The 13076-nt window shown below is 45.7% G+C and overlaps 1 protein-coding gene across 3 annotated transcripts; it reads left to right on the plus strand.

Moving 5' to 3' along the window:
- The first annotated feature begins 1447 nt into the window (after positions 1-1447).
- Positions 1448-12475, plus strand: LOC141272123 (uncharacterized). Of its 3 annotated transcripts, XM_073682475.1 has the most exons (8): positions 1466-1520; positions 3020-3153; positions 3493-3587; positions 3979-4158; positions 4242-4365; positions 4444-4508; positions 4723-4825; positions 10667-12475. In XM_073682475.1, exons 3-8 carry the CDS (start codon positions 3531-3533, stop codon positions 11791-11793), a joined length of 1656 nt encoding a protein of 551 aa, XP_073538576.1. In that variant the 5' UTR covers positions 1466-1520; positions 3020-3153; positions 3493-3530; the 3' UTR covers positions 11794-12475. The 3 variants fall into 3 exon arrangements, with proteins under 3 accessions (XP_073538567.1, XP_073538576.1, XP_073538583.1); XM_073682466.1 differs by lacking the exon at positions 3020-3153 and having other exon boundaries at positions 1448-1520; XM_073682482.1 differs by lacking the exon at positions 1466-1520 and having other exon boundaries at positions 2282-3153.
- Positions 12476-13076: the final 601 nt, after the last annotated feature.

The following is a 13076-nucleotide window of genomic DNA, read 5'->3' on the forward strand; positions in this document are numbered from 1 at the left end:
ACACACTCGGCTCCGCTCCGCACATTACACACTCGGCTCCGCTCCGCACATTACACACTCGGCTCCGCACATTACACGCTCGGCTCCGCTCCGCACATTACACACTCGGCTCCGCTCCGCACATTACACGCTCGGCTCCGCTCCGCACATTACACGCTCGGCTCCGCTCCGCACATTACACGCTCGGCTCCGCTCCGCACATTACACACTCGGCTCCGCTCCGCACATTACACACTCGGCTCCGCTCCGCACATTACACGCTCGGCTCCGCTCCGCACATTACACGCTCGGCTCCGCTCCGCACATTACACGCTCGGCTCGGCTCCGCACATTACACACTCGGCTCCGCACATTACACGCTCGGCTCCACTCCGCACATTACACACTCGGCTCCGCTCCGCACATTACACGCTCGGCTCCGCTCCGCACATTACACGCTCGGCTCCGCTCCGCACATTACACGCTCGGCTCCGCTCCGCACATTACACGCTCGGCTCCGCTCCGCACATTACACGCTCGGCTCCGCTCATTACACGCTCGGCTCCGCTCCGCACATTACACGCTCGGCTCGGCTCCGCACATTACACGCTCGGCTCCGCTCCGCACATTACACGCTCGGCTCCGCTCCGCACATTACACACTCGGCTCCGCTCCGCACATTACACACTCCGCTCCGCTCCGCACATTACACACTCGGCTCCGCTCCGCACATTACACACTCGGCTCTGCTCCGTACATTACACACTCGGCTCTGCTCCGTACATTACACACTCGGCTCCGCTTCGCACATTACACACTCGGCTCCCCACATTACACGCTCGGCTCCGCTCCGCACATTACACACTCGGCTCCGCTCCGCACATTACACACTCGGCTCTGCTCCGTACATTACACACTCGGCTCCGCTTCGCACATTACACACTCGGCTCCGCTCCGTACATTACACACTCGGCTCCGCTTCGCACATTACACACTCGGCTCCCCACATTACACACTCGGCTCCGCTCCGTACATTACACACTCGGCTCCGCTTCGCACATTACACACTCGGCTCCGCACATTACACACTCGGCTCCGCTTCGCACATTACACGCTCCGCTCCCCACATTACACGCTCGGCTCTGCTCCGCACATTACACGCTCGGCTCCGCTCCGCACATTACACACTCGGCTCCGCACATTACACACTCGGCTCTGCTCCGCACATTACACACTCGGCTCCGCTCCGCACATTACACACTCGGCTCCGTACATTACACACTCGGCTCCGCTTCGCACATTACACACTCGGCTCCGCTCCGCACATTACACACTCGGCTCCGCTCCGTACATTACACACTCGGCTCCGCTCCGTCCTCCTCTATAATACTATACATCATCCAGCACAGCAGAGTCCTGCAGACACTGAGCAGAGAACCCTGGAGCTCCGCCCCTGATCATGTGACTGATCACATGACGGTGACGTCACACAGGTCCTGGCAGCACACGGCGGTGTGTTGTGTATACAGCGCAGGAGATGAGTATGGGCTTTTTTCCTTTTAGCGGGGGTTGGCGGGGGGATCAGGGCTGTGGAGTCGGTGTCCATTTTGGTGGAGTCGGTATAAAATGGAGCGACTCCGACTCCTAAAATATATAATATATTGGGTACAGTCGTTCAATGCAGTTTGTGGGGAATATTTTTTTCATAAGTATTTGGGACAGTTGTGTAATGTCCTATGTCTGTCCGTCCTGTTCCTGATCTCGGGGTCTGGACTTGTAGCTGAGATGATTCTGTGCTGCGGGACATTGATCACTTGCACATGGGCGGTGTATGGGGGAGTCGGGTCGGGGGTTCGGTTGCTCTGGGGGGATGAGCAGCAGTGGAGGCTTCTATGATAACTGCAGATGTGATCAGTATCGTCACCCGGCGCTGTGTACCGTTAGTACAGAGGTGACGGCTTCTGCTCCTCTCATTGATCTTGGAGTCTCCTCCGTTGTAGTCCGGCTCCTACAGAACATTCTGCGGCACATTGTCCTCGGCTTTGCCTCCATCTTCTGCTGCTTTCTGCTGTCCGGCTCTGTGGACTGTGGTCAGTGGAGGCTGCAGCGCACAGAGGCCACCACCTCTCCTGTCTGCTCTTCTGGCTCAGCTGCTCTCACAGCAGCACTGGGGGGTAAGTGTCAGTCTTAGGCCACGGCCCCACTATCAGTATTTGGTCAGTATTCAGTCAGTATTTTTTCTCAGGAGTGGGAGCCAAAACCAGGAGTGGGTGATAAATGCAGAATTGGTGACTTGTTTCTATTATACCTTTTCTCTGATTATTCCTCGCCTGGTTTTGTCTCCCACTCCTGAGAAAAAATACTGACCAAATACAGATAGTTGGGCTGTGGCCTTAGGAGAAATAACGCTATGCATCATGGGAAAGTGCTGTAAGCTGAGGAGCCCGAAGCTCCCTGGAGGAGACGTGAGCCGTCATGTGAAGACATCACATCATTACACTGCTGGAACATAGTTTTTAAGGTTGAAGGAAGACTAAGTCCATCTAGTTCAACCCATAGCCTAACATGTTGATCCAGAGGAAGGCAAAAAAAAACCATGTGGCAAACACCAAGCTCCACATTGGGGAAAAAAATTCCTTCCCGACTCCATACGACAATCAGACTAGTTCCCTGGATCAACGCCCTATCAAGGAATCTAGTATATATAACCTGTAATATTATACTTTTCAAGAAAGGTATCCATGCCCTTCTTAAATTTTTGTAGTGAATCACTCATTACAACATCATGTGGCAGAGAGCTCCATAGTGTCACTGCTCTTACAGTAAAGAATCCGCGTCTGTGATTATGATTAAACCTTCTTTCCTCCAGACGTAGAAGATGCCCCCTTGTCCCCGTCTCAGGCCTCAGAGTAAAAAGATCAGTAGAAAGGTCTTTGTACTGTCCCCTCATATACTTGTACATAGTAATAAGATCACCCCTAAGCCTTCTTTTTTCCACAGTAAATAACCCGAAGTGTAATAACCTGTTTTGGTATTGCAGACCCCCCAGTCCTCTAATAACCTTGGTCGCTCTTCTCTGCACCCGCTCTAGTTCAGCTATGTCTTTCTTATACACCGGAGACCAGAACTGTACACAGTATTCTAAGTGTGGTCGCACTAGTGACTTGTATAGAGGTAAAATTATCTTCTCCTCATGAGCATCTATGCCTCTTTTAATGCATCCCATTATTTTATTTGCCTTTGCAGCAGCTGCCTGACACTGGCCACTAAACGTGAGCTTGTCGTCCACCAATACACCCAGGTCTTTTTCAGTTACAGTTTTGCCCAGTGTCCTGACAAGTCTCTCATCTGCTCAATCCAAGCAGACACAGAACACATCATCTGCACCTTATACGCCCTCAATGGTTTCCATTTATTAATATTTGTGTTTTTCACTTTCAGAATTTTCTTTAATATTGTTTCATTCACTTTACAATAAATGATCTTAAGTTGTTTTTTTTTTTTTCTAACAAGGAAATTTTTCCTGATTTACCCATAAAGACAGACACAAGATGGCAGAGAGGATACTAAACCTCACCCTGGAGATAATCTTCCATCTTACCGGAGAGGTGAGAGGTTGTGATGTCATCACATCACATCATTATCTGTGGGAATAACAGGTGATATGACCGGAGAGGTGAGAGGTTGTGATGTCATCACATGACATCATTATCTATGGGAATAACAGGAGATATGACCGGAGAGGTGAGAGGTTGTGATGTCATCACATGACATCATTATCTATAGGAATAACAGATGATATGACCGGAGAGGTGAGAGGTTGTGATGTCATCACATGACATCATTATCTATGGGAATAACAGGTGATATGACCGGAGAGGTGAGAGGTTGTGATATCATCACATGACATCATTATCTATGGGAATAACAGGTGATATGACCGGAGAGGTGATGGACTCTGGAAATGTCTGTAGTGATTATTAATGTCTCCACACTCAGGATTACACAGTAGTGAAGAAGACCTCTAGTGATCGCTGTCAGGACCCTGTGTCTGAAGGATGGGGAGGAACCCTGAGCCCAATCCCGGGGCCTCCACCTCACCCCCGGATACATGAGGACATCAATGACCAGAAGATCCTAGAACTCACCCACAAGATGATTGAGCTGCTGACTGGAGAGGTGACACTGCTGGGAATGCTGGGACATTATACAGGACGGCACTGGAGGATTCTGGGTGATGACGGTATCATTGTGTGTGTCAGGTTCCTATAAGGTGTCAGGACGTCACCGTCCATTTCTCCATGGAGGAGTGGGAGTATCTAGAAGGACACAAGGATCAGTACAAGGAGGTGATGATGGAGGAGCACCGGCCCCGCACATCACCAGGTAATAGACAGGAAATCCACATGGCCTATAATTCTCTGTATGTAATAATGATGTCAGTCCTGTCTGTGTCTCCTGCAGGTTTCTCCAGTAAGAGGGCAACCCCAGAGAGATGTCCCGCTCCTCCTCCTGCACAGGACCATCAGGTAGATGGAGATCTCCCCTATGATGTGTAGACGGCTGTGACCTCCTTGTGTTCAGTCTTGTCTTCTCCTCCAGTATTAGATGTTTTATACTTGTGTAATGAGAGCGGTGGAGACGGCAGGATCACAGCTGACCACAGACATGGCCGGATCTTCTCACCATTATTCCCGGTGACTTCTCCAATCATCGGGGACTTTTACAATATTTGTTTTGCAGCTTTTGGATCGGGATAAAGATCTGAACAATATTAATGCTCCAGAGAGAAATGTGAGGGGCGATCAGCGGTGTAAAGAGGAGCCCCCTACAGATAACCGCCCAGGTGAGTGGTGACCGCGGGATAAGAAGAGAAGTCACAGTTTCCGCTCAGTCACCAAATTAAACTGATTTCTCAGCTATCAGGTTTTTTCAGTCAGTCCTTCATCCAAAACACTGTTATAGGTGATAACACAGGCTGCAGTTATATTATAGATGTAGATTGCAGCTCGAGATGAATTCTGCCTATGTGAATGACATTAATATTTTCAGAATTTGCTTTTTGTTCAAGGAAAATTTTGTTTGGACTAAGAAACCATTAACTTATATTCAATCTGTTTTATTAAACATCAATTAAGCATTAATTATTAATCATTTTACATTTTGCAAATCAAGAAAAATATATTGTATTCGATTTTGAAGAAAATATAACAAAATAGAATTATAGAAAAATGATCAAATGGGGTCATTTTTTTCAAATAACAATTCAAATGGTAGTATATTGAACAATATAATATTTGTAAGGTAACCGCCTATAAGAGAATCATATATTTTGAGGAAAATTCTATATTATATCTGAAAAGCCCATATAAGAAGAAAAAAGAAAAGAATGGAGAAAAAAGAGAAGAAAAGGCAAAGAGACAAGGGGGAGGTCCTTATGACTGAGTGACTAATTATGAACACAATCACATGTATCTGTTGAAACTATTAGAACAGGGTATGAAAATCAGGTGAGTCCTGGAACAGAATCCATCCGCTCTAGGTTTTCCGACACCCGGGGCAAGACTTCATTTTGGCGCCCCCTCTTATACACAGCTCAAGCTTTTTGAGTAGTCGTCATGTGACCACTCGTATGCGACAAGCTGCTGTTCCTAATTTTCTGAATCTCTAGTGGAAAAATGTCTGTCTCTGCTTTAGTGAGAGAAGCAGTAAGAGAATCTAGTTGTAATGTGACCCTAAGTATGAAAATCTCATATGAGTGATGACTGTTGGACCAGGCAAGCAGAGCCCAATCCTGACAGTATATTACACGCTTTTAGGATTGGCATATTACAATGTATAATGTTATAATTTAAGGGGTTGTCCCGGTTTGTAGTGAAAGCCATGGATCATGTTATTTGACAAGTACTGGATTGTTACACGTGTAAAGGATCAGAAGCAATAACAGCACAGGAATACATCACCACCATCAGTACCGAAACAAAGCAACCAAACCCCCATCAGTATAGAAATACATCACCAAAACCACCATCAGCACAGAATTACATCATTCAGTATATGAATACATCACCAAAACCACTATCAGTACAAAAATGCATCACCTAAACCACCAATACAGGACTACATAACCAGAACCACCAACAGTTCATAAATAAATCACCAGAACAACCATCTATACATTATCACATCACCAAAACCAACAGTCAGTACATGAATACATCATCAGGACCACACTTAGTACATGAATGCAGCACCAGAATCACCATCAATACACAAATACATCGCCAAAACCAGCATCAGTACAGAAACACAGCAACTGAAACCCCATCAGTATAGAAATACATAATCAGTACATGAATACATCACCAAGACAACCATCAGTGCATAAATACATAACCAGAACTGACTCGCCCCCTGGGTCGTGGGGTACTCGGTGCCGGGCCGCTCGTTGCTTGGGGAGATGTCACAGTAGCGGTGACCTGGTCCGTGACCCAGGGCGGTCAGTAAAAAGGGGAATTTTATAGTTTTTATGTATGCAATTCGTAACGCCACCTGTGGTATGCGGCTATAGGTAGCCACCGCTGCCGCGCAAGTCCTCTGAAGCTGGTGTTTAATGCAGCAGAGTTGGTTTGGCTCTCCACAGGTAGAGCTTAGCTCCAGGGCAGTGTAGATGTTGTAGTGCAGTAAATGATGCTGGGCGGTGTAGTGCAGGGGTGATGGCGCAGTTAATAATCAGTCCACAACTCAATGGCGGTTTCCTCTTATGTTTACTGGCGGTGGTTAGGCAGACCGGGACACGGGTGCTGGCTAGAAGCGGAAGTCCGGGCAGCCTGGAAGCAAGTAAGGAATCCACCTCGCCAGGTGGAGTTGTAGGCCTTCCCTTTTGCACTAATCTCTCTGGCCCTGCAGCCTGTAGCTGTGCTGTGGCCCTCGTCCCTGAGTACAACGTCCTTGTGCTCACCCGTATGGCAGGCAGCTCCGGCCTTGCTGATGCGTCGCTCCCACGTGGCGGTGCTGGGCCCTGCAGTGGTGCTGAGCCTCCGGGCGTCTGGTGGGGCCAGGAGACATGCAGTCTCCTGCCCTCCGGTTTCTGCTGCTGGGCCTTCGGTGCCCCACAACCTCGGACTCTGGTGTCCGGCTCTTCCGTGCTCCTATCCGCAGGGGTGAACTGCCGCGCAGCTCCACTCCCTAGGTCTTTCCTCTTCCACGTCCTGACTTCAACTCCCTCCCACTAAGTCTAACTAACCCCGCCTCCAGATCCCAGTTGCTAAGGGGAGGAGCTCCCCCTGCTGGTCTGGAGCCAGGGACGTGTTGCATGTTAGTATACCTGACTAGGGGACCCCTGCTTGCTTCCAGGCATGGCATCACCCCTTGTGAGGGAGGCAATGCCACTGTGGCAACCGGACTCCTGGGGTGCCACAGTACCACCATCAGTACATAATTACAGCACCAGAACAATGATCAGAACATGAATATGTCACCAAAATCACCATCAGTACATAAATACATCGCTAGGACACACAGCAGTAGAGTAATACATCACAAGGACCACCATCTGTACAGAAATACATCACCAGAACCACCGTGAATACAGCTCTACATCACCAGAACCACCATCAGTTTATAAATCACAAGAACAACCAATACAAGAACACATCACCAGAACCCATAATCAGTACATGAATACATCACCAGGACCTTCATTAGTACACGAATGCAGCACCAGAACCACCATCAATACATGAATACATCACCAGGACCACCATCAGTACAGGAACAAATCCCCAGAACCACCATTGGTACATGAATATGTCACCAAAATCACCATCAGTACATGAATGCATCACCAGGACCACCATCAGTACAGAAATACATCACCAGAACCACCATGAGTGCATAATTACAGCAACAGAATCACAATCAGTGCTTGAATACATCACCAAGCTTACTACAGCTATTAATTGTAATGTCAGGTCAGCTCCATATACCTTTGTATTGCATGAACCTACAATTTCCAGTGTGTCCTTGTGAAGACTCGGGGTTTTCCGTGGGCATAACGCTACTCAGACAACACAGGGTGAGGGTAAAACAGCATGGCAATACTTTATTGAACCACAAAGTGGACAATAAACACACAGAATAGTCCCAGCAAATACCCAAGATGGTACAACATTACACAGTCTCACCCTTCTTTCTCTGTCCGCCTGGGATAGAACAGCTGCGACTTTGGAGACTTCCAGGGCCAACTACCTCAACCAGTGGCTTCTGGCGGGCCCCCACAAAGAGGAGGTAGCGGCAAGCTTAGGAAGCTAGCAGTCCATCGATGTCCAAGGCCAGGAGACCCAATGGTCCCACCCTGGCCTCTCTGAGAGTTTCAATTGGGCCGTCCGACCGATGGATCCCTCCTAGCAACCCCAAACAACATATTCATGAGGCCGGGTGACTTTTTCGTCCTCTCCTGGACTCCCCAAAAGTATCCATGTCTCTCTGATGATTAATGGAGCAAATACTAATCTTTCCAGTCAGGGCCGTTACCCTTAGACTAGAATCATGTAGAATACAAATCTGTGTCTCTTTAGATGCCATGCAATACATCTACTTTCCTGAAAGATGTCTCCAATTCTCCTTCCAAAGTCCTTCTGACTCTCCTTGACTCTGTCTCAAGTCTGACACCTACAGAAGCATATCTCCTTTTTGCATACACATACACAGGTCAAGGGGTTTTTGGAGGGCAGCCTCACATGGCTTAGCTAACATTGTTTTAGCTATCCATTTACATAGTTGGTATCACAGGGGCTATTGCAAATAAACCTTCAGCTGACTTAGTACAATTTGTCATTAGCATAGTAAACATGATTGTTTCCAAACGAATAGAATTCACAGCATTCAGGGTTATACAAATACTGATCTGACCTTTAGAAATACACAAACATATATGTCAATTTAAACACAATAGTGTATTTCTCTTGGATGAACTAATCTAATCGTCTGGCTTATTAAGATTTTACTCTGTATCGTCACAGTCCTTAACAGTGATAAGATGATTCTGGGAATAGTTGTTACCAGCGATCATTAGACTGCAGACCATACAGCAACCACAGTACTGATAAGATGTAGTGAGTATCACAAATGAACATTTAAATCCAGGTACCTTATAGGTGGAAACTTCTCTGATTGGAGTCGTTCTGTTTCTTTTCTTCTTCGTCTTGTCCAAATGCCATGAGGACTTTTCACATTCACGTCACGTCTCTGCAGACTTCCATCTCTTCTGGTCTTTTGCAGCACATCCTGACACGGTGTCCTTAAAAGTAACAGTGTCATTATAATTCTAATTAATAAATATATCTGCGCTACACAGAGCCCCTGAATAATTGCCCCTCAATGTGCTCCCTGCACAAAATATGACCCCTACACTGCCCCTCTTATGGTACATGGACTCGACACTGTCCTTTACCGTACTGGGCCCCCGCTTCACACTGTCCCTTCACACTGTGCCTCCTTCCCCCATACAGCCACACTCTATACAGTTCCCCCTCACACACTCCTACCCTCGCTCTCTGTACTTTCTCTTCATACATTCCCGTTCCCACCTAATGCATACTGTTTCTGCACCCATTCCCACACTCCACTTCTCCTACTGTCTCCTCACACATTCCCCACTCTTTCCACATACTGTCTCTTAACACATATCCCCCCTAACTCAATGTACTTTTTTCTCATATGTCCCTACTTCCCCTGCACCCTATACTGTTTTTGCACCCATTCTCCTACCCCCGCTCCTCATACTGTTTCCTCACACATTTCCCACTCCATCAGTCTCCTCACACATTTCCCACTCCCTCCTCATACTGTCTCCTCACACATTTCCCCCCCTCAGTCTCCATATTGTCTCCTCATGCATCCTCACTCCCCATACTGTTTCTGTACCTCTTCCCACCCCCCCCAATTATACTGTCTCCTCATACAGTACATCTGCCGCTCCGCATACTGTTTCTGCATCCATTCCCCCCAATTCACTCCTCCCCCTACTCATACTGTTTCCTCACCCCACACATTCCACACTTCCCATAAGGTTTCCCCAAACTTCTCCCCCTCCTTAACAATAAATCTTCAGTTTCTTCATCTCCATTGAAGTGCTTACCACCAATGTTCTTTGCACCTATGCGGCATCGTAGAGTGACGTCAGCAGAGTGATCAGATGACCTGATCACGCTGCTGACGTTGTCCTGACTCAGAAGTGCCGACTGTCAGAGCTTCATTTGTACTTGCATCTGAAAGACGTCCGTCCCCCCCCCCCCCCCCCCAGATACGCCCCTGGAAAGGAAGTCTGGTCCCATAAGTTTAATAAATTTAGGGTGTGGGATTCTAAATGGATTGTCCTTTCATCAGAAGGACATGAACTTGATAATAAGAAAAAGGATAAAGTATTTCCAGCATTCTGCCTTTCTTATAGGTCAAGAAATGTACAGAGTTTGTTTTTGTTAGTTTTGTTCTAATCAGAAAGAGTAGGACATATCTGCTTGGTTGTACATTTCTATTGCTGACTCCTCCATTGTTATAGAGGCTTTAGACACTCACTTTTGTGGTCGTCCTGCAGTCAGGAGTCTGAGCTTATCTGTGAAATTAAGGTTTTAATGTTATAGTCTTAAAAAAATTACAATCTGTTTTTATTTTATTTTTTTTACAGATGATTGTGATTTTATCCTTCATACTTATGAAAAGAATACTGTCATACAAGATATACCATCAGCCCTTCGCATCCAAGATCTGTCGTCTGATGATTTTAAAAAAGTCCTATCTACTGATTCACTGCATGAGATAGAGCAGAATGAAAGTTACCGAAGTGATGTTCAATATCACAGAGCTCACACGGGGGAAATACCGGATTCATGCCCAGAAAGTGGGAATTGTTTTACTCAGACTCCACATCTGGTAGAAAATCACAAAATGCACTCAGAGTCTAAGTCTGTTTTATGTTTAGAATGTGGGAAATGTTATAAAAGTAAATCAACTCTTGTTGAACATCTAAGAACTCACACAGGGGAGAAGCTGTACTCATGTCCAGAATGTGCAAAATGTTTTATCCAGAAATCAGATCTTGTTAATCATGAAAGAATTCACACAGAGGAGAAGCCATTTTCTTGTACCCTATGTGGGAAATGTTTTAGCCGAAAAGCAGCTCTAGTTGAACATCATAGAACTCACACAGGGGAGAAACCATTTTCATGTCCAGAACGTGGAGAACGTTTTATCCACAAATCAAATCTTTTTAAACATCAAAATACTCACACAGGGGAGAAGCCATTCTCATGTTCAGAATGTGGAAAATCTTTTAATCGGAAATCAAAGCTTGTTGTGCATCTAAAAATACACACAGGCGAGAAGACTTTTTTTTGTTCACAATGTGGGAAATGTTTTATTTACAAATACGCTTTTCTTAGACATCTGAGAATTCACACCGGGGAGAAGCCGGTTTTAGAATGTTTAGAATGTGGGAAATGTTATAGCACTAAATCAGCTCTGGCTGATCATCTAAGAACTCACACGGGGGAGAAGCCGTACTCATGTCCAGAATGTACAAAAAGTTTTACTTGGAAATCAACGCTTGCTTCACATATAAAAACTCACACAGGGGAGAAGCCGTATTCATGTTCAGAATGTGAGAAATGTTTTATCCAGAAAACAAATCTTGTTAGACATCAAATAATTCACACGGGGGAGAAGCCATTTTCTTGTGCTCTGTGTGGAAAATGTTACAACCATAAGTCATCTCTAATTGTTCATCAAAGAATTCACACAGGTAAACAATTTTAATGTCCAGAATGTGAAATTTGTTTTGCCTGGAGATCACAGCTAGCTATACATCTAAAAACTCACACAGGGGAAACGCTTTGTTGACAAATTTGCTTTTGTTAGACATCTGAGAATTCACACTGGGGAGAAGCCATATTCATGTTCTGAATGTGGAAAGTGCTTTAAGCAAAAGTCTATTCTAACTGGACGTCAAAGAACCCATACCCAAAAAATACATATCCACAAATTAATTATATTTAGATATTTAGAACTCATGGGAAAGTATACATTTTTTTTTCAATTGTTTCATTGGGAAACAGAGCAAAAAATAATACAGGTTACTTTCTATGGAAAGTCCCATGTCAGATAAAAGAAATTATTAGTAAGACATGTTTTGCCAATAAACATCTGTTATCCAAACAGCAAATACTATTCAGATAAAAAATATCTATATATCATCCATGTGCACAGAATTATACATTAATGTATAAGTGTATCCTAAAACTTGTGCGGCAGCTCACTCGGCTGCTTAGCAAGGTAGTCACAGGAATTCTTTTTGTTTAAATTTTCAACTGGTTTGTTAAACCAGGCTTCATAAACCAGTCTAACCAAAAGAATATAGACATAGTCAATCTTCTTGATATAAACCGAACAGCACTCACTATAGTCCTTATAACTGTGCAGTTCGCCCCCACAGGAAACGGGATTCAGCTCTGTTTACCAAGGGCCCAGCTCTACAGGTCAGTTCCCCTCCAGAGTACACAGAACAATCATGAAGTTCAAAGGCTTCACTTTTACCTCCTGGAACAACCCTCTCTAGGGTGGAGATATGGTGAACAGCCGTCCCGCTCACCTCTACAGCTGTTCATAATAGACCTGGGCCTATCATGGCCTATTAAGCCCTCTTCCGGCCTAGCAAGTAGTACCTCAAGAGTGTCAATTGCCCATTTGATGGTACAGGAATGCTTCTTGTTTCAATTTTTAGCTGGTTTATAAAATCAGGCTTCATAAACCAGTCCAAAACAAAAGATATAGACATATTCAGTCTTCTTGATATAAACCGAACAGCTCTCACTATAGTCCTTATAACTGCGCGGTTTGCCCGCACAGGAAACAGGATTCAGCTCTGTTTACCAAGAGCCCAGCCCTGGAGGTCAGCTCCCCTCCAGAGTACACAGAACAATCATTAAGTCCAAAGGCTTCACTTTTACCTCCTGGATCTCTCCCTATGGTGGAGACGGGGTCGGACTGGCCTGGCAGAGTACTGGTGAAATGTCGGGTGGGCCCCAGAGAGAGAAGAAAAA

This window comes from Phyllobates terribilis, unplaced genomic scaffold (assembly GCF_046119375.1).
Source record: "Phyllobates terribilis strain yellow unplaced genomic scaffold, ASM4611937v1 Scaffold_1__5_contigs__length_1240528914, whole genome shotgun sequence".
Taxonomy (NCBI): Eukaryota; Metazoa; Chordata; class Amphibia; order Anura; family Dendrobatidae; genus Phyllobates; species Phyllobates terribilis.

Coding starts and splice junctions, on each gene's coding strand:
- LOC141272123 (XM_073682466.1), top strand. CDS start 3,531: ATGGCAGAGAGGATACTAAACCTCACCCTGGAGATAATCTTCCATCTT. Junction 4,509..4,722: donor CTCCTGCACAGGACCATCAG/GTAGATGGAGAT, acceptor TTTGTTTTGCAG/CTTTTGGATCGGGATAAAGA. Junction 4,826..10,666: donor CCCTACAGATAACCGCCCAG/GTGAGTGGTGAC, acceptor TTTTTTTTACAG/ATGATTGTGATTTTATCCTT.